Source organism: Cinclus cinclus, chromosome 12 (genome assembly GCF_963662255.1).
Source record: "Cinclus cinclus chromosome 12, bCinCin1.1, whole genome shotgun sequence".
Taxonomy (NCBI): domain Eukaryota; kingdom Metazoa; phylum Chordata; class Aves; order Passeriformes; family Cinclidae; genus Cinclus; species Cinclus cinclus.
The window spans coordinates 5,921,073-5,947,250 of NC_085057.1; the positions used below are offsets into that span (position 1 = coordinate 5,921,073).

Genomic DNA, 26,178 nt, shown 5'->3' on the forward strand with positions numbered 1-26,178 from the left:
CAATGGCAAAGCAGTCATCAGGAAAGCTGGACGGATACAGCCTGTGCTGCAGCCAGCAATTCCCAAATGCAGGGACTCTCAATTTTAAGGATAATGTGCACAATACCCTCACAAATTTGAGTGCCTGGTGATTAACAGAGGTGCAAACCCAGTTTTCCTTAACACCAATCATACATTTTATTTTATGGGGAATTTCCCTCCATATTAATTGCATTTGAGACGAAGCAGTAGCATAACTGATGGAGTCTCTAGGTAACATTTTTCAACAAGATAACATTATACTAATTTGGCTTTCCTTCTGACAATACTTCAGAAAGCATCTTCTGTCAAATTCTATGAATACCATATTTAAGTCACATTATAGGAGATAAACTTAGAAATATATGCCAAGTACTGACAGGTTATAATTGACTCAAAGCTGGCACCACTTGCCACCATCTCCTGTAATAGCTCCTGTCCTGCTGATCAGGACAAGGAATCCAGCACCTCACTAACCCCAGATTTAACTTCTGTCTGAGGAGCCATGGCAAACAGACCTCTGGGTAACAGGACTAAGTCAAGAAATCCAAACTCACTCATATTTACGAACTGCTTTTCCTGCCAACAATACAACTTCAGTCTTTTACTACCGTATTTCAGTGGCAAATACTTTCCTACAGCAAAATCAGGGAATACCTTCAACAACATAATTGAACCTGAGACATACTTTCCATGTAAAGGTTGGTTTGGGGAGCTGCTGCACAGCTGACACAGAATGTCAGGAAGCCTTCAGCTGCAGAGCAAAGCAGAGAGGCCCATTAATCATATTTATCAAGATTGTCTACCCTGGCTTTCATGCAGTTAGGGGAAATGTGCTATTCCACTTCAGCAACAAGGAGTGAGGCTAAAACAAACTGACCTAACTGCATGGGTCATTTCCAGAAATAGAAAGGATATCAGCAGCACAGCTGCACAGGCCAGGAGGCAAAATGCTGGGAAGGATGGAGAAAAAGGCATAAAAAACATCCACCCAAAACTTTTGAGGTATGTAGCCAGTGGCAAAATTAATAATGGGCTAAATTTTGCTTTAAGTGGCATTCAGTACATTAAAGTCAGCAAGACAAGATTCAGTTAAGTGCCTTATGGTCTTGTATTTCATGAGCCTCCTAAAATGTTTTATTGCACTTCAGGATTTCATATCAGCAAAAGCAAGAAGGGAGCAGATAACTTCCCACTGAGGTATGAGCATATTATTTATTCTGATACTCATGCAACCTTCTTTATTTGCCCCTCTCTTTTACATTAAAAGACTGTGCAATGCCAAATGCAAACACAGAATACAATGTACTGGCTGTTCTCCCATGGGAAAGCAGGGGTAGTATCCTGGCTTAGGATTCTCTCTTTTTGAGGCTTTGTTCTGTCTGAAAGAGCACTGAGGTGCCTCAGTCTCCTCAGGACAGAAATCCACCCATGTCACATACTGTGCACCACCAGCAGCCTTTAACTGGGAAAGATTCAAGCCTGAGATAGCCACATCTGGCAGAGGGACCCCAGCATTGCAGAGTCATGCCAAAACATTCAGGCCAAACTCTAGACCTGCTGGCTTTGAAAAGCGAGAACACAATTTTCACATATTCAACCAACATAAAAAGAAAATGTGCAAAGCTTATGCTTTATTGGCTTCCATAAAATTAACAGAAAAATAAAAGTGAGATAGGAGTCTGGTTTAATAGCACTATTTCCATCTGCAGTACACACACCAGGCCTGCTTTACCTTTCTATAAAAATTGTGAAAATCATGTTGCCACACTGCTCCACCTCCCACACGTGTTTCCAACTACACTGTCACTAAGAAGTGACACGAGATATTAATTAAGCTGCACACCACGTTATCTCAAAGATTTTGAATTTTGTTGTATTTTTCTTAGAAACAGATAAGCTAAAGAAATGCAGAATACTAACAGAAAGTGATGCTGAAGGAAAATTTGAAATAGATTACTCAGCCCATGAAAAGTCTCAGCACAGATACTGCCAGGTGTTGGGGTCAGACATCCTCCTTTCTCTTCTTCACGGCACGTGGGCATTATTCCATGGGGCAAGAACACACGGGGAATGCTACAGACCATATAGAATCTATTCACGCCAAACGAAAACCTCGCCAAAGCTAAAAAACGGGAGCCCATAAAATCATTCCCAAGCTACACCTCACTCCATTTCTTCACACAAACCAGTCCCCAGAAATCCAGCAGAGCTTGTTCCCAGAATCAAATGGGCAGCGTTTCAGAAGCTGGGTGTCCTTTGCGGGGTGTTTTGGGGCGGGGTGAGACGGACCGAAACTCCCAGGACCCGCGGGTTTCGCCCCAAGCGCGCCCCGCGCTCCCCGCTGCCCTGTGCTGTCCGACCGCGGGAAGTGCCACACGCACCCATTCCCCTTTTCCTGCCCAAAATGTTCACCGCCAATTCCTACCGCGCTCCCGAGACTCCCCTCTGAGCAAGCTGAGAAAGCTGTTTCATTTATTCCATCCGCTCAAACCAGCCAGCTCTGGCTGTTAAAATATCCTGAAGGGAGCTATGGCTCTCAAGTGTTTTCTCTTTTGAGGGGCACTTCTCCAGCACTCAAAACAGTGGGATCAATTCCTATTTTCTGCTAGATAATAAGCAGGTAGTCTTTTAAAATAATTGAAGTAGTATGTGTCTTAAGCACTCGGAAGAACAGTTCTTGTGGCACTCTCTCTCACAAGGGCTCCTCTAGCCATTCTTCCAATCGTTAGCACAACTGATAAATTACATAAACTCTCTGCCATAGATCTGGTTTCTTTTTCACACCTGCACCATAATCTTTAGGTTACAGATTCAATTCTTGGATTGCTAATTCTTTTAACTGTGCTTCTGTTTTTAGAAAGTGCAGAGAAACTAGAAAATAGTAGCCTAAGTATGAAAAAGCAGGTAAGTGCTATTAATATTGACAGCAGCGTGATCCTGCAAGTGGAAGTCTTCCACTGTAAAATCATGCTTTGGCCTACTTCAGGCAAGAATTTCATCCTTGAAAAACAGTCGTGTACGTTCAGGAAATTGCTAAATTGCTTGCTGTTCCAGACCAATCACATACATTTACAGGACTAGTTGCTTCAGAGTGTCCAAGACACTTGACAAGAAATTATTAAAAGCAACACTGTATTTTACACACAGAAGTGTCCACATGTATATTTGTATATATTGCATATAAACATATGCCTTACACATACATATCTTTCTGGGGTTAGAAAATTACCCACTTAAGCACACGCCTAGAGAAGTTGCTTCACCAACCAACAAAATGTGACCTTCACCAAAAACAGCCCAGCAACCTTCAGCCATCAGCAGGATTATTCTCCAACTTAGCAAAACAGGAACTTAGACCTACAGAAAGTATTTAGACAAACAAAATGCAGTTGCCCATGCTGGAATGCAGCTGAGGAATTAAAACTAAAAGCCACCACTCAGCCAAAAATTCAAACCATTGTGAAACATGCAGAAATCAAAAGCAATCAGTGTAGCAAATAGAGTGCCTAGGTTATTTAAAAGACAGAAACAAATCAACAAAAAATCAACAAAAGAAACAAAAATATCACAGCACAAAGAAAACCAGAATTTTTCCTTCATAGTATTATTTTTTTCCCAACTAGTTCTTGCCCACAGTGCTGCCACCCACCCACAAAACACATTCCTACACCATGAATGCTGCATTTGCAGAAACACTTTAGTAAGCTGCTTTGAGAATGTATGGAAATGGTATCTTTGTTGGAAGCCTGGAGCAGGACACGCTTCCTGCAAGACTCTGCTTGCACCCACATTCAGCTGGAAAGAATCTGCATTATCAAATCACACACAGTGCTTTGAGTGCACATGGCTTTCCAAGGGTTTTTCTGTTCAAAGACCCCAGCTGCAAGGCTGCAGCTTTCAAAATACAGAAATACTCTGCATATATGGAATTCTTTTCATCTGAATATACCCACTGATGTCAGAGAGATGCAGTAATGCCGTGAGCTCCACTGGCAAACAGCACATCCGTGGCACCAAGGGTGGCTGAATTCTGCTTCTGGCCAGTCCAGGTGGACACTGCACCTGGTCTGAGCAAGAGAGTGTTCAACCAGAACATCTTGGTTGTAAACATGCTTGACCAAAAAAAAAAAAAAAAAAAAAAAGCTGAAAAGCCCTCATTCCTTCCTCCCAAACTTTAAGGAATTTGCTTGAGGATTCTGTCCACCATTCAGGCGTGTCACAAAACCTATTTCCCACAACTGGTAAATTAGGAAAACCAGGGTTATTTTGTAGTCTGTAAAAGTCATTTACAATGCTTTGTGAGATCTCCATTTTCATCTCCAAGTACTATTCCAGCATTTGCAGGGAGAAGGTAATGAGCACAACCTACAGCAGCACAGCTATTCATTTTATCCATTCACTGGTGCTCCAGGTCACAAGCTAGGGTGTGCCTGAGGCCTCATCCCAGACTTGTCTCCTGCTCCCACCCCTCAAGAACTACCTTTAACCCTCACAGCCCCCCAGAATGAAAATCCCTTGAATACTGACACCTAGGATGATACAAGTGATAGAAGAGCTGATACAACTCCAGTGCTGGGCTTTCCAAGACAAAGTGAAGTTAGAGTGGGAAGCAGGGACTTATTTTTCAACTTCCTCCCATTAATCCTGAAGTCACATAAGCTCTGCACAATTTCCCACAAAGCTCGTTAATCCATTTTACAGCCCCCATCCCTTTCATTAGACTGCTGATGCTCTATATGGAAACACCCAAGCCTGGCTGCTCAGTAGAAGTCAAAAACCAGTGTTACAGCTCCTGCCTGGCAAATTCCTGGTTAAACTGAACCTATCTAGAGTCACAAAATAACATAAAAGCCAGCTTGGTTTTCCAGAAGGTAACAAAAGACAGATACCGCACATATTTCACTAAGGAGGATGTTTATTTTTCCAAATATTGTATTAAGATAGTGTCCTGTTTGCCTATTTCTATCGACATCTGCTCTGTAATACACACAGAATGACAAAAGATCAAAGTTTTAATTGTGCAAGTGAAAGAATGTATTAATAACATTCTTTCTGTCCTACAGCAACAGAGATAAACTTAAAAAAAACCTTCTCTAACAGCTCAGAGAACAGGATATTTATATAAAGATGTTCTAACAAAAGAAAAGCATGCAAAAACTACCTTAAATGGATAAACAAACTCCCTGTTAGCAGTGTGCCCTATCGAGCTCAGCCCTCAGAAATCCCCTCCAGCCCTCAGTCAACAGGGTCAACATATCTCAGCTGGGTTTCACATTTTCATACAAACCCCCCTCAGCACCCTTTGTTCACCAACCCTTTAAAATTAGGAAAATGCAAGCAGGTGTGCCTTTAAGGCCCAGTTTGCTGCCAGTTGTTTTAGTTTCCCTCTCCTAGCAGTAAGTTGTTTAAGAGGGTTTTTTGTTGTGGGTTTTTTTTTGGTTGATTTTTTTTTTTCTTTTTTACTTCTAGCTCCTTCCTCATCTGCAAAGGCTGCACTGCAGGTCCTCCACAGCCCTTTTGAGACACACCTTGTAAAAGGAGAGCAGCTCTGTGGAACACGTACAACAAGCAGTACCTCCTCCTCAGGAGATGTTACTTCTACTTTCTAATGCCACAGCACACCTTGAACTGCTGTCCCTTTCCTCCCAAAGGTATTCTATCACTCCCTCCCTCCCAAGACAGCAGCAGCTGCCTGTGCCCACTCAGGGCTCTGCCTTTCATATACTGAAGGGAAAAACACAAACCCACAAACCCCAAAGCAGCCCACAGCTGCACTAACCTGAAGAACTGGGACTGCCCAAAGTGAGAACTCTGCTCTCTCACCTAAAGCAAGGCTTGTGGTACCCAGGTGGGGTCAGGTTTGTCAGGGCTTTCCTTTCAGACTCAGAGCTCTGAAACAACATCAACAAGTAAAGCTCCACTGCCACCTCCACCTGAATGGAGGCCAGCACGAGCAGAGTTTGAATTGTCTCAGGAAAGCCTAAGAGAACAAGCTCAGCCAGGGCTACCTGCACAGCAAAGGTTGACATTTCAAAGTGACTCTCAAGTCTTTCTTTCCAAGACATCTGTGAGTTACAGCCAGCCAGTCATTCCCCATCTCCTTTGTCTTTAAGAAAGTTTAATATTAATTTAACTCCTTTTGAATCTACTTCCAAGCTAGAGGTCAGTCCATCTGCAATATTTTTACAAGTGACAAACTGGATTAAAAGCACTCTGCACTCACTCATGGTAGTTCAGGAGAGAAGGGACACCAGATTTACTGTGAAGCTGCAACCTGCACACAGACATGCCAGTGAAGTAACCCACTGTACACAGGGAAACTGGACAAAGCACTTCCTTTTCTTTTGTGCTGTCCCCTCATTTATAACAAGGTCCTCTAAGACATCTGCTGGAGTCCTGTAACATGAACGGAAATGGAAGAGCTCCAATGGGAACTCAGGGGTTTCTTTCTTTTTTCCCATGAACTGAACATTATGGAATTTTAACAGATGTTCTACTTGGTCATAGTTAATAAAATGAATTATGCAGGAATTAAAAATCTGGCTCCATTTGCTTATATAAGATCTCAGCAGCAGAACTCCATCCCCATTTAGGAATTCTAAAGGATTTGCAGTGGATTTATAGTCTGCTCCTGCCTTATTATGAGATGGCTGGAAATTCTACCCCTTAACTTTTCTCTGTTGTGGAAAATGTGGATAAATTTACCTGTTCATTGACTGGTCTTAGCAGCATGATCCAGTTTCCACAGTGGTACACACTGGTACACTACAGCCATAGGAAGGGGCAACTCTCACTTGGATTTGCTTTGGAAATGACATCATGGGAATTCCACATCATTTCACAGCCTCTGATTTCTGCCATTTATCCAAAGTCTCATTGAGCAACCTAATAACCATACTCCCACTTTGTGCTTTATTACAAAAGCCTTCCTCTTGGAGCACAGATGTCTCTTTCAAGCTTCTACTGCCAACAGAATGATGCACTGTACCTCACTTCCCTTTCCATTTTAGGATTAGTTCAGTGTAACTACATCAAAGGGAGATGTAAAGACCAAAATGTAATGGAGATGTGAGAGAAGAGGCACCAAAAAGGTGAAAAGAGTCACAGCCAAAACTTTCAAGCCTGGAGGTTCACTCAAAATTATTTCCAAAGTCATTACGTGTTTAACCATCTTCTTTCTCTTCCAATATCCATCTGCTCAAAAAGCATTCTGAGAAGATAAAAGGGTAAGTCAGAGTGAGAATCAAAACTGAAGGATGAAACAACTACCTTGCACCAGCACAGCAGCTAATTACATGGAGCACAGTAAGGCTGCCCTGAAGAGATCTGCTAGGCTAAAGCAAGAAGTGAGGCTTCCACACCACACTCCATTTATAAACGGACTTATTTTTACTGAAATTCAATTGACTGACAAGCAGATCTCCGTCCAGAAATCTGCTTGATATAATAAACGAAATTTTATCCCAATGCAACAGCTAAAATTAACCTTCCTTAAAGTCCAGCTCAAGAACTTCGCCAGCACAGGAATATAATAATCTGAAAAGCATCAATATTCCCAGCCTCTTCCAATTTTTTTTTAATGAAAAATCGTGTATTCAAGACCCTCTCTCCAAAAATTCCCACTCCATTATAATTAAACAAATGGGTTTGTGTAGGTAGAGAACCAAAGCATGCAAGTATAAAAGTCATCTGGAATCAAATACCAACTGATATATGCTATGTAGCTACCAGGATATGTCTAATACTGAATTGATATAGATTTTTATCTGAAAATAAAGACCCTAAAGGAAGAAGTGTACTCAAAGAGAAGGAAAAATATCAAGATTAAATGTCAGGCTTACAACAGCTCCAGCTAAAGGTACAAAAAGCTGATACTCGAGTGGACATTGCTTTACAAAATTTAGTGTCAGAAAAATGCATGTCTCAACAGTGTTAAATTCAAAGATTTTTTTTTTTCTTTTTAAACATCACCTATGATTTGTTTTATTTTGAAGAGAAAGCACATTTCATTTAGTAATCATTTATTTCTCATTCTATTGGACAGATTCCCCCAAAAAGCAATACTTCAACTGAAATCTGTTCTGAAGGATCCTTTATGAATATACATAATGGACAGGACTCCCATTAAATTTCCAACAAAGTGTTGCCATTTTGATTAAACAAAGTTATTTCAGCAGGGTCACACACTGTGCCATGAATATGGTCTGCAAATTAATTACCACCCTGACATATGTCAAAACAAATTTTAAGGAGAACAGCACACAGTAGCAACCATGTGCTTTATCTACCTGTTAGTATGCAAAATCTGTACTCAATGGGATCTAAATTTATTCATTTATTCAGAACCCCTCTGAGAAATCAAAATTACTCGTATTCATTCGCCTTTTTTGCCTGTCTGCAAATGAAATCTGAGTTTATAACACGTTTAGTGAGCCAGAAAATAAGTACAGGACAAAGCTATGGTGGGGGTTATATTTCAGAAAAGCAGGTGTCATCTTTGCACAAATAAGTAATTTTTTAAACACTCAAAACTGCTAAAATAAACCACAGTGCATTAACATTTGTCAACACTTTAAGGAACTCTAAGTTTGGTGTTTCTTATTATAGGTAACACCCATCTTTATTCTGTGCTTGTAACAAGAGCTGGCCAACACAACTGCCCTGAAAAGAGTTTTCAGCATGAAGAAAGGCTTTAAAAAGCAGAGCTATTGAATGAAGAATAAAACTGCAACTGGCTTTATTATCAATGGCAACACAGACAGCAGATCTGAGCCTGGGTTCAAACCAAAGAGGGCAGATCCAAACCTACTTTATTCCCTTGAGTTACACAAGGAGAAGACAAACCCACACACCACATCGAGAGCCCTCCCTGGACACCAGTGGCTGTGTCCAGACACATTCCAGGAAAGAATTCCTCCCTGGGAGGGTGGGGATGCCCTGGCTCAGAGCAGCTGTGGCTGCCTCATCCCTGGAAGTGTCCAAGGCCAGGTTGGACAGGGCTTGGAGCAACCTGGGATAGTGGAAGGTGGGAGGTGGAACAAGATGGATTTTAAGGTCCCTTCCAACCCAAACCTTTCTTTGATTTTGTTTTCCTAGGAACCAAGCCTGATCTCTCTATCTGAGGTACACATACATCATGCAACTCCTGTTTTGTGAAAAGATGGTCTCCTGGGATCTGATACTGAAACAATTTTAGACAGGGAGTTTATCAGTACGTTCTTCTACTTCTTTTATAATCTGCCCTCAGTTCACACAGCATATCAAGCACTTCCATGACATTAATTCTGGAACTCAGAGCACATTTATTAAAAAATTTTAGTTAAGGAGCTATTTTCTTTGAATGGGCCAAAATATTTTTAGCCCTATTTTTTTTTCTAACAGTGAAATACTTCTGATTTAGAGTTAAGTAATGCCATATCAAATCTACAGACTGGGTGACTAAATGAATTTCTTTTACACATTACAAAAATGAAAAAAAAAAAAAAAGAGAGCACAATCCCCTTTATATACAGATGACAAATAATCCCTTGGCATCTGCTGATGAATATATTTAAAGAAAGCCTAAATCTGTCTGTGCTAAACTTGGCCTGATGCCACCAGTTCACCATTGTTGGCATATATAGTTCACATGATGCAATCACAAGACTTGAGAAAGCTTCCAGTACTTTAGTTTATGGTTTTCTCATATTAATATGTACCTTTCCATCCTTTTTCAATTTAGCAGCAACAGAACTGGGAGACAGCATGGCAAATGAATTTTTGCATGTATCAAAGGTTTTCTTACTGCTCATTACCAGTATTTTATTTAAATTAAAGGCTGGTAACTTACCTAGAGTGAAATATGCTGGGATTTAGACCTTAAGGTTAGAGCAACTGATCTCAATTATAATATTATCTCTTGTTAGAAAACTGAGTCAAAGGAAGCAATTGAAAAAAAAAAATAAAAGAGAAAAAGACAAGGGTTTACCTCTCTTAGTACTGTGCTTTTATAACCCCGATAAAGTCCTTGAATACCCTGTAAAGCAACAAAAGAAAGCATCATCCAGGGGGAATGAGTTTGTCAAAGACCACAATTTATTGGTGATTACGAGGCAAGCATTACAGCCCTAAAGTGTCACACCTCAGCTTCAAATTGACTGTATTGATTATAACACTGTATACTGTGTTCCATTATTTACAGTGCCAGAGGGTTTTATTTTCGCCTCCTTAGCCTTGATTCAGAGCCTTTATCAAGACAAATGTTTTATATTTTTAACCAGCTGAAAATACTCAAAACAATTAAAACTTATTTTATAAGCGTATATAAAATTATGTTGTTTATTATTATAGGGCACTTAATTCAAGTGTTTGGCAAGGCTTTGGGTTCTCTGGCCAGCTATATGGAAGGGGAAAAACATATGGTTTTGACAGAATCAGCTTCTAAAGCAGAATCAAGTCACAGAAAAAACTTCTAGTGACCCATTTGTGCAGGGTCATCACAATAGTTTCCATTTGAAAGCAAATAAAAATCAAGTGGATCATTTAAAGGTCATATTTATGTCTTTCTTTCCCTGGGTTTTACACTCAGAAAATGTGTTACAATATTTTTCCCCACACTGTTTTTAGGAGCCACTTTCTCTTATGGAACACAGCTTGAAAATCCCCCCTCGTGAAACTCTGCTAAAACAGACATGAACAGGTTTTCACAGGAGGGAACAGCGTAACTCCTGAAAAGAAGACAAAGGCCCTTATTTTTTCAAAAGTAACCAATACTGGATGAGCACTCGTTTCCAGACTCCCCCAGAGCCCCTCTGAAATGGTGCCTTTTGGACATCCCCTCCAAAGCCTGCTTCAAAAACTGGGAACCATCCAGCAAACTACACACAGAGACTCAATGTCCTGCTGCCCCACACAAGGACTGTTTGCATAAAGACAAGCAGAGCTTTGGAATCTGGAAGCTAAATCCCTTCACCCCCCCCCCCCCCCCCCCCCCGTCATCTTTAAATGCAGGTATCTTATATAAAAACAGGAGGAAAAAAAAGAGTTGCTTGGAGCAGGCATGTAAGTGCATGCCCCAGGGGGAGGTGGGAGTTTGGGTTCCTCAATCATAACATGCCAATCACTTTTAAGAACAGAGGAATAGATGGAAAAGTGCTGGGAAAGCACAGAACTAGAATAAAGTTGTAGGAATGCTTCTGGACATGTATGGCAGTGAGTGGGAAGGATGAAAACTTCTAGGAGTTTTGCTCTGAACTCACCTCGTGGTACAAGGTGTGGGAGAGAATCCGGAGGGTGCTGGAGGAAGGAGAAACCTGGGCCCTCTGCTTGACAACCTCGGATGGGACCCGTATGAGACAGGCAACCTGCAAAAGAACCAGAGCTTCAGGCAGACACTGCTGGCTTCCTCTTCATACAGCAAACACTTCTTCCAAGAACAGAAAACTGAAAAATGAGGAGATTGGGTTTGCAATTATAGGACTTAAAAGGTGCTTGTGAGCAGCTTATGTATTTGTTCTGAGTGCCACGTACTTTCTGATAACAAAATTATACTAATGGGAGCATGGAAGCACCCTTGGAATTTTTAACTTTGAAAACAAAAGTAGATTTGAGTGGAGAAAATCACTGATACAACCAAAATCTGAATGCATCCTGTCTTTTGGCAGTCACAGGAATTTTCCCCCCCACTTTCACAGATGTAAAGTGGAGATTCAGAACTATAAGACAAGGAACTTCTTTCTTTGGTAATTCCTTTGTGCCCTCTAGTGATCGACAGTGGGAGCCATTCTAGTCAGCTTTATATACAACATATTCCAAGGTTGACCTTAAAATACACACCACACTTCATTCAAGGTAAAGCATTGGATTAATCCTTCCCTGCAGAATGAATTTACTAGACTCATGCAGCTGGATGCAAAAATGTGGCTGCTGCCACAGAGCCCCAGCTTTGCTGAAAAAGCCAGGCTTAGATTTTAAATATTCACCCACCACTTGGGCTTCTGGTAGGGGTTAAGCTTGTGTGCACATCATTTCAAAGAATGAGGGAAAACGTGGGAGTTATAATCCTCTCACCTCTCTACAAAATGCCTATTTACCAGCACTTAAAATTTTCAGCAGAGTTTGTCTTCAGTTGGCTCCAGGGATACTTCAAGCAGCAATGGGAACTGGTGGCAGAACACTGCAGACCCCACAGGCCTTGGATAGATTTTTAGCCTGCCTTGAGACCATCCTGTGCTGGGCTCAGGAACACACTGTAGTTCCTAGACATGAAGGTGATCACAGAGTGCACAGCAGCCCAGGTGAAAGCCTGTCCCACTGAAGTGGCAAACCAAGCAGTTAACTGGGAAATCCACGTGTGCCAAAGAAAATACAGGAATTCACCGGAGATTGCACAGACACAGTAACTTGAGTGGTCATTTCTGGGTAACACAGTACAAGGTTTAAGTTCCATTTTCACAAAGACACCAAGAAAAAATCCGTTATCCTGTTACATTTCTATAAGTTTACTGGACAACAATATCCAAAAGTCATTACACACAGATCTAACTCCATGTGCTCTTCAATTCTCAGGGTCAAAAATAACAAGTGACCCCAATCTGTCAAGAAAATAAGAACTGTCAAGTTTTTTTGATAGTTCAGCATAAATATTTATAGAACTTCATGCTTCATAACACTCCATGTCCTTATATTAGCTTTTTATTCCTTAAAAGTATGGAGGCAGGAGGAAAGCTTTAAAAAGGCTGGGATGAAAACAATCTAGTCAATCAAGACCAGACAAAGAGCGCAGCGTGGCTTCCTGACATCTGGGGTGCTGCAGTTTTGGCAGGAGAAGGGTGGCTACAAAGTAATGTCTCCATTTCCCTTGGACTACTTGGGGTGCATTTCATTTCAAATTAACTTTGATGTTTCTTCCATTTGAATCTGCGCTTACAAGGGACTCTGTGGCTGCACAAGAACAAAAACAATGATTACACTGTGCTGCTCTGAAAGGAAATAAAGGCTCATGTCACCCAGGCAGGGCTGTCAGATTGGCTCCATAGGGCACTTCTAGTATTCAAAAAGCCACGAGTTGCAGCTGCCAACATCAGACTGCACGGTGACATTTTCACCGTGCACCTGAACTTACAGCATGTTACCTTGATTGTTCCTACACATGCACCCTCCTATCAGTAACAACCCCAGCAGCCTTTTGATGTGGAGAACCGGTCTCCAAAGGGAAGTATGCAAGATGTAGTTCACATGTATTTTATTTAAAAACTAACAGCCTGGACGGGTGGGTGCTGATCTCAATCACTGCAGCGCCTTCCAGGTGAGCCTGCCAAAGGTAAAAGAATACAATGCACATCTCTAGGCTTTGCTTTCTTGGACAAGGATGTTCAAATAGCACCAGTATGATAACGCTGTGATCCAAGAGAGTCCACACTTCAATTTTCAGATGTGAAAGCTCTAAGCAAATGGCATAGGAAGGGTGAAGGATGCAGGACTGCAGCTGTCCCACGGCACCTGCCCACATTCACACTTCTACCTGCATCCACCACGGGGTTAACAGACATGGAACACAGACAACAAAACAAGGGGGGTACATTCAGCTCCCTAATCACCAAGGTCCCAGGAAGAAGTTCCTTTTTCATCTCTTGCTGCTCACAGAGATGTAGCCTGTTGTTTGGCACAGAGTAGCACAATAGAGCCACCAAGCTCAGGCCATGGCTGGTGCATCCTACTGGATTTGGGGATGACCCCATGACAAATTAGCTCTGGAGCCAGGGGCTATCCCCATCTTTTGATGGGAGCAAAAAGACAGAATCAAGATCCTGAGAAAGTTCAGGTGCTGCCCTATAAGCTCCTTCCTTATTTACCAGGTCAGGTACACAATGTCAATGCACATGTACACACACCACAAAGGCAGGAAGACAATAATGCTGAAAGAAAACGCTCAAGAACTTTCAAATTTAAGCTACAGAAAAACCTCATTTTAGAGCTACAAGCAAAGTATTAATAGTTTATTATTATTAATAGTTTACAGAGCAGGTATGCAGAAATGACAATACTAGCACCTATTACCTCTCCAGCTTTTTAATGCTATCACCACTTCTGAGCAAGAGGGTACTGAATTTCAAAATCCTTGTCTCTAATCATTACTGGGTCAAAGGGTGACTCCAGCATTTACACAGAAATGTGTGTGCATTTTTGATTAGCTGACTTGCATTAGCCAGTCAGGAACAAAAGCTAAAAACAGGCCTATTTCATTAACATTCATCTATGTATTGCTAAGACAGTGTACGTTCTAATTAAATTAAGGTAATTTCCCTCCTCTGTCAGGTGAGGGAAAAGCGTTCTGACTTTTGGGTGCTCCTTGCACGAATCAGCGCTGCCATCTCCTGGTCTGATTTATGCTGCGACCAGAACTGTCCTGGCTGTCGCGAATAATGACCACTGCAAATACAGTCTCAAAAGTGCTATGAAACTTTATATATATACACCAATTTAAACAGTTTGTTTCAGCATAATTGTGGCTGTAGCAAACAGAAAATAACACCTGCTGTAAATAGCACCAGGAACTTGTCCAAAACCTTTTCTATGGGCTTACCTAAGTTTATTGGAAACACTTGATCTCAAAACTAACTTCTGCATTGGGGCCAATCCCACCTAAAGCTGGTGCAGCTGTTCAGAATCAGGCAGATACACAGGGGTACCCAGGAGTTTTCTTTATACACTAACACAAGGTACCTAACGGAAAAGGACAAAGGGGGCATAGTCCTGCTTACACAGAGGCTCAGTGCAGAGACAATGCCAACATCCTTAGAAAAGAACAACTCCTGGTCTTCATTGTTATATTATGAACCAAATATCAACATATCTTATTCGGATTAACAGCCTTTTCCTTCCACCCTTTGTGCTCCAGGCAAAGCATTTTCTCCCAGGTTGGATTTGCAGGGTTTGGTGGAGAACCCAAGATAACACATACATTTTCCTTTAGGCACCTCCATTACAGTCTGACTACTAACCTTGTGACCTGTACACGAGATGTAACCAGGAGCATTTGGAAGAGGACAGAGCAGGTGTCATAACTGCTATTAAGGGCTTAGGCTGGGCATTTAAGCTGGGCTGGTGCACAGGTTTCCTCAGAACCAGGGACACAGCTGGTACAACACTTTCAGCTTTATAGCTGTAAGGAGAGCAGCTTGAGAAAGCATTTATCTCCTCCTGCAGCACCCTGCACAGCTGATGATCTGACTCACACACTCCTAAAAGCTCCCACAGCCATAGGGGCTGAGCACTTGTTATCTTTAATAAGAGGCAGATATTACCCCTGCTGTAAGACAGCCTACTGAACTAAGAGCCAAATTTCTGGCACCTGATGAGCTCCTGGCTAATGAGCTGAGCTATTCTCTGCACTAACTTGGGCTTATGTGAGCATCAAGACCAAATATTTTTCTACTTATTAATTAGCCAGCCATTCTGCCCTATGGCAGGGGAAAGACAGTCTGAGGACAAAGGACTGATAAGGAATTTTTGAGTGGCTGGTGATTTAGGAACCTGCACTCAGTGACAGAGCAAATCTCTGGCTTGCATAGCTCAGCCTACTTGAAAATTTAGTACAGAAACATGGAGTAACCTCCAGAAACCTTTTCTTTTGTTGAAGCTTTAAACCCTTTAGAACCCTTTCTAAAGGATTTTAATATATCAATTTCTCAAGCAGGAAGTTAGTTTTAAGGACTTTGAGTAGGCTAAGAAGCTTGAATTGATGTTCACCATATAAATATAATTCAATACTTCACACAAAACTAAAGGAACATGCCTGGAGACAGTTTCTCCTAAATGCCATTTGCATAAATTTATTCTTAATCAAATAAGAAGATAATTTATGACACTATAATACTTTAGGCTAAAGCAGAAACTTTAGGCTAAGCCTCACAATACCTGTGCAAGATAATCAGTAGCCCATTAGGGAGGAAAAGCTGCTGCACAAAAATGACAACAACAAAGATGCTATGATTTATCAAAGGACATATGTTTAGGCTGCAGTCAATCTGCTAACAAAATCCTAATCTTTCACCCCGTTTCTGAAGGTCAGGAGGATTGCCTGCTGAGCAGAATGTAAATTAAGCAAGAAAAATAGAACAACTCTAAAACCCCATTCAAAGAGAAGCAGCAATAAATTGGGGTTTTTAAGTATAACCTGCATTAGCCCTAGCTATACTGCTGCAGACAAAAGCTACCTTGGAGCTCAAGCTTGCTTTGTTGCTGGTTTTCTGTGTGTTCTGTTTCTAGGGGGGGGGGGGTGTTAGATATATATATATATATTTAATGCTACTTCCAAAAATAGGTTATTATGTCATAATCTAATCTGAACGTCTCAGTTTCTATGTCAGATGCTCCCTTCTAAGTAGGAAGTTACTATTTTTAATCTGAAATATGAAAATTGTCCTTTCCCCCTTATCAGATAACGGAATTATTAAAATAATAGGCAAGTTTAAAATTGAAACATCTTAAATTGCACTGATTTCCTTTGGATCTGGAGAATAAAGGGGAAATTTCCCCCTTGGTTCTTGTCAAAGGCTCTCAACAAAACTTGAATTCAGCACTGCAGATTTCCATGCCTCTTCAAACCCTGTAAATTTATGCTTGGTTCTTTAGATCTCCCTGGGATGCCCCTCTTCAACAGAATGGAAAAATGAACACAGTATTATGAGATTAGAAAAGCATTTAATCCTCCAAATAACTGCATCTAACAGTGGTCACAGTTCTTGGGTTGGAAGTATTAGCTAGCAGGGAACATGAGCTGTGAGCTGCAGATGGAGGATAAACTGCCTCACCTTTCCCAGGAAGGAAAATGAGGAACAGGAAAAAGAAGAAAACAGAAGGAACACGAAGGAACAGGAGGAACGCGAAATATCCTCACATTCATATATATGGTTTCATATATTCCTTGGACAGAACACCTGCAATCACAGACCCAAAACATTTCAAACACCAATAAACCTTCATCTAAATAACTGGTGCCCTTTTGACTAAGACAGAACAAAAATACAAGCTTCTCTGGTCAGTAATTCACTGTGGGCCACAGCTGCAGTTGTGAACAAGTCCTTCCATATGTGCTTGTCAGCAGACTGTGCTACCTGCTAGAGCACAGAGAATAGAGAATGGAAATGTAAACTCCTGTTTTCATGAGGAAATTGTCTCCAGGGATGACAGAAACTGCCCTGGACATGTACTGTCCACTGTCTTTAAATGCCAGACCCAGGGAAAGTGTTCACCTTCAGCACAAAGCCTCAAAAGATGATAAATCTTATTTCCCCCCTCCTCACTGTCATGCACAGCACAGAAGTACCCTTCCAGCAAACTGAAATTCAGTCCTGTGTGAAGCTGCTGGGGTTGTGAACAGGTGGCTCCACTCCTAATTTAAACCCCAAGGAGAGAACAAGTTTTGACTAATGGGATCTGGATGGGGAAGTTTAGACAGTGCCAAGCTCTTTGTCCCATCTTTTCCTCTGACTGACAAAACAAGGTCTTCATTAATTTATCTGCAGCTACCCTGTATGCTGCTAGGAAACATTTCTTCAAAGAACAATCTCACCCAGCAAGATCCCTCAGATCTCAGCACCTCCCAGAGCTTAAAAACACATTATTTCAGAGATGAGACCATTCACAGGGACCAAATGACACAAGCATTTGGAAAACCGGAGTTTCTGCACAAACATTTTCAACTTCCTCCACATTCCCACCTTAGATGATTTTACCTGGCATCTGCAGAGCTGTTTTGCAGATTTATTTCATTCTGTCATTTTCAAATCTGTGACAGTTCTATTACTTTCTAGAGCTCCCTCCTTCCTGCTTCAGAGCAGGATGTGCACCAGCACACACTTGTTCCTTCACAATGGCTATCTTGGCTGAGCCTTTTCACCCCAGCTGGCTCCTCATCCATCATTCCAGGAGCCCTCTCAGGGCTACTGGGCTTCTGCCCCTCTCAGATTTCCTTCCCCATACATGGCTCCTCAATTGCCCAGATACATTCCCAAAAAATGCTGCTGCGGGTTCCCCACCTACCTTTCCTTTAGCTGTGTCAGATACACCTCAGGAAACTTCTGTCCTCCAGCAGTGGGAATTTGTGCCAAGCTCTATTCACAGCAAGGAGAAACTCTTACTCCAGTTACATCAGTTAACAGAGAACAGGGAAAGTTTGTGAAGCTGGCAAGGCTGACGCTAAACACTTCTTTGCAGAAGTACTTCTCACAGATAGATGTTTTGAAAGTTTGTGTGCTTTGCCTAAATCAATTGGTCTTTCAACATTTCAGCAATGTAGAGTTTTGTTTCCTTCTTAAAATTAGACATAAGACTTACCAAAAGTAGCCTGATGTTACACACCTCCTGTACTCCAGCACAAACTGTGTCCCAGAGATTTTGAAGTTGCTCACTACAATCACAAGGAGTTGGTTTAAACTCAACCAGCAAAAAAGGCAGGTGAATAACTTGGGAAAAAATCTTCCTTAACCTGGTGGATGCTTGAATAATTAATTACTACCACTTTTAAAGACAGAAATCCTTAAAACCCAATAAAAAATAGACCCTTAAGTCAATGTACAGAGCCATCTGCATGATCCAATCTATTCCAGCAACACTTTCACCACGAAAGTCTGTTAAACTTATTTTAAAAGGCTTATGAAACTCATTAAATCCACCAGCCAAACTGTTTTTTCAGCAAAAGCTGGATGGTGCATCCCATCCAGCAGAAAACTGTTTCCAAGGAGCCAAGTGGGGTCAGGCTGTGTTACAGGAGGACAGACAGTAATGAGATTCCAGGCAAGAGAACACAAGCAGTATTTTCTGAAAACACACTATGTCTCCTGTTGAAAGAAGACCAGTATTTTGCAATTTGCTCACTCTCTTGGGGATACCTTGGCTCAGAACATGGAAACTTCAACTAGATTGCATTTTATTAAGTATTTTCCTTTAATTGATCCTTTACTCTTTCCTTCAGCCTTTTCACTTAAAGAATTACATGCTCGTCCACGTGTGGAGCTATTCATAGCTATTCCTGACAAATCCTGCATAGAACATTAAGGTAAGTTTATTCCAAAGCGTCTCAAACATTTCCAAAACTGACTGGCATAGTAAGTCAGGAAATCCATCAGGAGGCACTTTAAAATTATCTCTTTCTCGTTTATAACTTTTTAATCTAAATTTGCTTTCCTCTGTAGATACTCTGAGCTACAAATATTTCTAAATCAACTGACTATCAACCCTGCAATCAAAAGACATGACAAGAATCAAGCTTCACTGCAAAGCAGCATGTTCTCTAAGCCCTGAACTGAGCAGGTTGCACAAAGCAGTGTGGGGAGAGCAGCTGATGAAGAAGATGCACTCCATGCACTTAGCATGGAGCATACAAGAGAAGATCAGCATGGGTGGCTGGCTAGGTATTTGACAGTTCTTAATTTGCTGTTTCAACCTCTAATTGTATGATGAATTTGCTGGCAGCATTTGTGGATTCATGTCCCCATTCATCTTTATTTACAACCAATTCCCACCCGCTGCTCTCAGTTTCCACCCGTTCTCTGTTCTTTCTCCACTGCCTCTCAAAGGCAGCAGTCTCACCTTCCCAACCACCTCCTAACCTCTGCTTCTGCATAAGGATTTGGCAAAAATCCTACAGCATCTGTATTGCAGACCTGACCTCACATAGATTAATTTATGAATATTTCAAACCCCACCACGATTAATTCAGAAGACCACCTACGTTGTTGCACTCCCCATCACTGCTCATCTTGCCAGGGTTGGAGAATTCCCTTTCTCAAAGCCTGTGTGCAGCCAGACTAGCACAGCACAAAAAACACAGTCACAGCTAAAATGACACTGATCAATGAAAATAGGAAAAAAAAAAAAAAAAAATCAGTATTGTGGAAAAGGTCCCGTCACACTTTGACTGCTCTCATTTGCACATTACTTTGAATACTATGATCTGCCAGCACATGCTACACTGATTGAGAGGAGATAGGATGCAAAGCACAAAATGCAGAACAATTCTGTCCATTTATTAGTTCCATTTGTAGAAAAGGGGTAGCTAAAATATTCAAAGCCATTAGCCCAAAGTCTAGACACAAGTCCTTTATCTCTTATTTGCTGAACTAAAATCAGCTCTCCCTAGTGTCCAACTTTCCTGTTGAACTGAAAAGTCACATCTTCCAACACTGCAAGGTGTAGAGTTTGAAATACCTACAATTTTAACTTCATGTCTGATGTGAGTGGCTGTCTTGTCTCTGTTAGATTGGGCTCCTGCAAGCTGATCTTCCAGAGTGTACCATGCTGCAAAGCCCTGGACAATTATCCTGCTGCAGATTTTCATTCCATTACTCTGCAGATTTTTCTGACTCATGCTTCTGCCTTTTCCACAGAACAGGCATTAATAACTTTCTTCTCTGACCTAGCCAGTTACTCTCATGGAATTTACACCAATACACTTTTGGAGATTCCTGCTCTTTTATTAAACTGAAACTAGTTAACTGTTTCAAACAATGCTGCCAGGGCAGAGGGAAATGGCTGATTTGTGGATTGAGAGACAACAGTGCTGTCCATCATGTCTAGAATGCCTCTTTTTATGCAGGGAAAAAAAACCCAAAACAACACAAGCATAAAATAAAATAAAAAATACACTGTCCTCTTTTATTTTAATTAAACGCACACTTAAAATATCATTCTACAGAATCATGATTTGTGTAACTGTAAACTTGCTTGCATTTGAGCTTGCTTCTTCTAATAAACAAGTTCATACTAGTAGAGAAAGGTAAATTAATTCCCCAGGAAGATAATTCCGACATTAAGAAGTTTTCCTATTTGACACATCCCAACAGCAGATAAAAAAATTCCAAAGTTATTAATATGAAGGGTCAGATGCTAATCACACATGAACCACACACTTTGCTCTTATCACAGAAGTACCTCAAGTGGTAATGCACTGGAATTCCAAGTGAGCTTGGAATTTCACCTTGAAATACCTGCCCTCATCTTGCCCTGTGCAGTTACATGATCCCATCTCCCCACTAAAGTGACAAAGTTTTCAACTTTTCAAATCTCCAGACTTACAATCCTAAAATTACTTTTTACAGACTTTTTAATCCCAAAATACTCTAGAAACTTGCATAAGGACAAAAGCAGCCCAATGACTTCAGCTGGTAAAGACCCAGAGCATGGTCATTACCACCAGCTGCCAAGAGAACAGGACATCTCCCTGCCATGCTGGTCCTCAGCCCTCCTTGACACATCCTCTCTGAAAGTCGAGGTAGCTTGCTGTCTTGCCAAGTAGGGGGGGAAAAAGAAAGACAATGCCAGCAAAAATAGCCAGTCAAGAACAAAGGGTCAGGAGGTAAGAATGAGCCCATAATTTACAGGCAACAACCCAAAGCTTTCACTAATATCTTGCAAAGCTCAGATTGTAACCATAATATCTAAATATCAGATGGGAAAGGGCTGATGTCAAACAACTTTATTCTCACCTCCATGGAAAAGCCAGTGGGATGTAAAATCAGTTGTGCTGAATCCAACCACTTTGGCATTTCTGAGAGAAACCTCATTGGTCAAACTGGGACAATCTTAAACCTGTGCCATAAAACCACATTTGCATGAGCTTGGTTGGGAGAGGCTCAGAGGGGGACTTCTATTTAGTAAAGTTTCTTGTAATTAATGCACACACTCATATTAAGCTGACATTAAAAAATCTGTGCAAATCAATCCAGAGCTGTACAGTTAACTCTGGGCCTGCAAGACACACTTGGTTACCACTGATAATGGGCATTAGGAGCTTAAAAATGCTGCTCCTTCTCAGAGTTACTTATACTGCCTTAGAATGTTAAAAGCAAAATTTCAGAACATCTGGTTTTCCTTTCCACTCCCTATGATATAATGTTTTCCAAGCACATTTGGCAGCTTGCTGTAAAGATACAGGCAGACTAAACATACAGGGCAAGGCAGAGTCAAGATGAAAAATTCCAAAGTCCTGGATGCAGTAAGTGTGTTTTCTATCTCCAGATTTCAGTTACACAAGTGGTATAATAAGGGCTTTTCTCCCATTGGCAACTCGTGTATTCTTCAACCCTCTCCTTCCTTGATGAGATCTGCCATGTATCTGCCCTCTAGAGTTCTGGATGTGCCTTTTTTTCACAGCAGTATTTCACATATTATGGGATATTGAGAGCCCCTATACAGTGAGATTCAGTTGTAGGAAAAAATAATTATTCTTAACAGGGTAAGGTTTTGTATGCACTTTTCTTTATCTCACCCTGGGAGATGAGATTGGCTTTCTATATTCCTCCTGCCTAAATGGAAAAAAAAACACACACACAAAAAAAAAAAAAAAAAAACAAACACAAAACAAAAACCAAAAACATTGCTACAACCCCTCCCTTTTTATTGCTTGGCTTTGTCTCTCCCAGCCTGGAACTGGAAAAACAAAACAAACCAGTTCCAGGGGACTATTTCTCCCATGAATTTCCACAGACTGTAAACAAGGAGAGTGGCTGTTATAAAAACTAAAATTTCCTATTTGACCCATTTCTCACATATATTTTATCGTATCTTGAAGCAACCTTTATCTCTCTTCCTCTTTACCTATTTTACTATTTTTAGCAGGTCATATTCAAAACACAGATTAGTCAGCACAAAGAGACATTTAAGTTTTGCACATTTTATTGATGCACAAGAAGCCATCTGACTCATTTATACTCACAAGTGAAGGAACAGCAAACCTAGAAATCCATCAACACTTCCTTGCTCTAAATCTTAATTTCTCTGTTTTGTAAAAGAACAGTGCAGAAATGCAAAAACATTAATGCCTTAAGAATCCTAACATGACAGTCTTTGGCTTAATGTTGCACATTTAAAAGCAATTTAAATCATGAAGTATAAAATGGAAGGAAAATACATATTATCAAAAAAACTACTGACAAAGTAATAGTCCCAGTACTTATGCCCTGATTAAAACTTAATGACTAATCAATAAAACTGTAATTATTAAAAACTTTCACCCTGATGAAATTTGGACTAGTTTGTATATTTCTATTGACAACTAAGACTTTATAAAAAACATACATGAGCAGGTCTTGCTTTGTGCTATTTTATTAGAATCATTGTAGCAAATCTCTAAATATCTCTCTCAATGATTTTAAAGCTTAGTTCTCTCCTCACACCCATCACTCCAAGAAGAGAAGAGAAGCTAGCAAAAATAGGAAAATGAGGTGGAAATGGCTGTTACAACATCGTAGTTCCCACACATAAAGCCACTCTGCCATTTCAGTGGCTACCATTACACATTTCTCTGGCCTTAGAGCAGCCAGAGCCAAGCACGTGAGACAGCCCTGAGCAACTCATTTAACTGTGCTGCACCATCTCTGCCAGCCCCAACACGAAAGCAGCAAGTGCCTGAGCTGCAAAGGTCACAGACCAGCACAGGGAAGAAATGGCAACAGGTTCTGTTGGAAGGAGCCATCTGCATCCAGCTGGGCTTTGGCTACTGCTGAATACAAATACTCAGTTGTAATTTTCTCACAGGATCCTCACAGGCACAGGGAGTGTACCATAAATAACCTATTCCAAAATAGACTTTTTTTTCTGGTGGATTTGATTGCAAAGTGCTGGCACCTCTCCAAGAGCCCCACTGTCATTTTGCTTGATTCTGCAATAGTATGTGAGAAGCTCAAAACACCTCCAGGGTCTGCTGCTCCATGTCACATCAGGCAAACAAGAAGTTTTAGGGCTGTGCATTGGTGGTAAATAACCTCATGCTTATTTCTAACAGCCTTTAGAGAACCTTCACGGAAATAAGTTCTGTGCATTGCCTTAAGTTAGAAGTTACAACCTGATGGCACAGGCTCTAACCAAGCTCAGAAAGAATCCACCTGAGACAGCAACACAAATCCCACCCAGCCCTACATCTATCACCTTCTATCTACCCCTACCAGAGTGGTTATAGGTGCTGCACTCATCTATCTTTGTGTACCTGGCATGTTCAATTAATTTTCCTGACTAAATCGCATTCAATCTAATCAGTAACATTTCCACAGAAGAATAAAAATTACTTGGGTGTCAAAGCTGATCCCACAGAGAGCAGGGAGAGCTGAGCTGTTTCCCATGGGAAACAGCCAGGCTGTGCTGCTGCAGTAGTGAGGCACCTGGTATAAAGCTGAAATAAATGGCATCTCCACACTCCTGGTAGCTTGGCACCAACATACACCTAAGCTAAGCCCCCATAGGAAAGAAAATTAAAAAATCAGTTAATAAAAGCAGAATACAGAACCACAGACACAACAAATCTTTCTGCCCCCTGCCATCAGCTAAATTTAAGTTGCAAAAGAGCCAGAAAAGCCTGTTTGTTTCCATAGCCCATTTCCCTACCTCAAACCTGCAGACACAATCTGCACCCCATTTTATCAGTGCAGTGCCAGGAACAGCATGGGGTGTTTAGAGCTCAACACCCTGCCCCAAGGCATTGTGCCAACAGTGAGAAATGAGGCTGTTGTAAAGAAGTGTCACAAGATGTGACACCAAACCTCAGTTCCTATAACTGAATGGTTTCCTCTCCTCCCCCGGACACACAATACATGAACTTCCTTCTTACCACTTCCCCAAGGGAGGCAGCCACCATGTGTGTTGCAGGGGACAAGTAAGATGAAGATCCATGGGGCAGCACAGATTTCACATTCTCATAGGTGATAAAAAAAGCAGCAGCTGAAATTCAAGAATACATGCAGTCATTGCACTGTTCCTCCATCACAGGGCTGTAGTTAAAGCAGATTTTTAGACCAAAAAAGTACAATAGTATCAAGAGAATCTGTGAGATAATCCCTTCAGAACTTTAAGCTTCTGGCTACCTCTGACAAACCTCCCATTAATATCAAAGGTGTCAGGATTCCAGGCCACTTTTAGTAGCGAGCTACAGAAAGATGTGTTCATTAGCCATGAATGTCCAGCACATTTTGAAAAACTGGAATCTTCCATATCCATAGATAGAGTAGAGGGACCATCTCTTGGTTGAATTGAACAGATGGTCCTTCTTTTGAGGGGGGAAGAAAGGGAAAAACAAAAAATTAGTTGATTAACTTAAAAGAAAAACAAACCCAAAAAGCATAAATTGATATAATTCTGCTACCCTTCAATGTGCAAAACTGTTTCAGTAGCAGTTTATTAATAACTTCTTTCTAGCTATTGTCAGTTAAATATTTTGAATTTTTTCCAAGCTTCTGAAGGATTTGTATAAGTTCTGTAAAGTGAACAAGAAACACACAAAACTAAACTGAGCAGAGCAACGTGAGCTGTGTTTATTCACTGCAAGAGTCAGCTACAAAGGCACTTACACCTTAAGGGTTATTCCTTTTCCTAAAGATAATTTCAGTTCTCAGTCATACGTGTGAAAGATAAAACTACAGTGCAGATTTTGGAGATGTAAATACTGAAAAAAATGACATGTCTTGCAGGGGAACAGATTTTAATTGTAAAGGAGGGTTGTGTGAATTGCCTTCTACTAATCAAAAGATGCTTATCACCTCAAAAGGAGATAACAGAGCAGTCAAGATAAAGAACTGAATTTTTTTATATCACCTTATGAAGGACATCAAACATCTGAAGGTGTCAGTGGATTTGTCAGCAAAGTTCTCCTAACATTTACTTCGGACAGCACAGATGGCTGTTTTTTCATCCCTCCCTACAAAGGCAAAATGGACAAAGACATCAGGAATTTCAGATGTCTTTTCTCTGCAGGGACTAGAAGTATTTAGTTTTTTAAAACCTTAGTTTCAAAAGTATTCCTGATGTCTTTACAATTTAAGCGTTGCTGTTTTGGGGAGATGGGCAGAGCATCCCCAGGGCAATTAACTCAAACACCTGCAGAGCTCAAGCACTTTGAAATTCCATTCATTTCCAATGCCAAGAAAGAATGGGTCATGACAAAAGTGTCCCGGACAAGCAAGACTCAAGCCCTCCTTGGCACCCAGAAATGCTTTAGTGTGCTCCTGTAAGCAAGGACAGGCTTATATCCAGGAATGCTTCCGAGGAATTAGGGTTGCTTTTCAGAGCAAACATGCAGCAGCCTTCAGTCCAAGTCTTGCTCAAGTTTGCTCAATGCTGGAATTCTAGAAACTGCTCTTCACAGCTGGACATGGACTCACAGAATACAGGCACCCATAGGAAAGAAAG

At 41.0% G+C, this 26,178-nt stretch overlaps 1 protein-coding gene across 3 annotated transcripts in view; it reads right to left on the reverse strand.

Moving 5' to 3' along the window:
• Window positions 1-26,178, reverse strand: part of SLC25A26 (solute carrier family 25 member 26) — an 83,401-nt gene that overhangs the window by 53,665 nt on the left and 3,558 nt on the right. For all 3 annotated transcript variants that reach the window (XM_062500580.1, XM_062500579.1, XM_062500578.1), the window contains exons 3-5: window positions 24,605-24,714; window positions 11,259-11,363; window positions 9,989-10,036 (exon numbers count right to left, since the gene is read on the reverse strand). In XM_062500580.1, coding sequence (XP_062356564.1) covers window positions 9,989-10,036; window positions 11,259-11,363; window positions 24,605-24,714 — 263 coding nt within the window. The remainder of the gene's footprint in view (window positions 1-9,988; window positions 10,037-11,258; window positions 11,364-24,604; window positions 24,715-26,178) is intronic.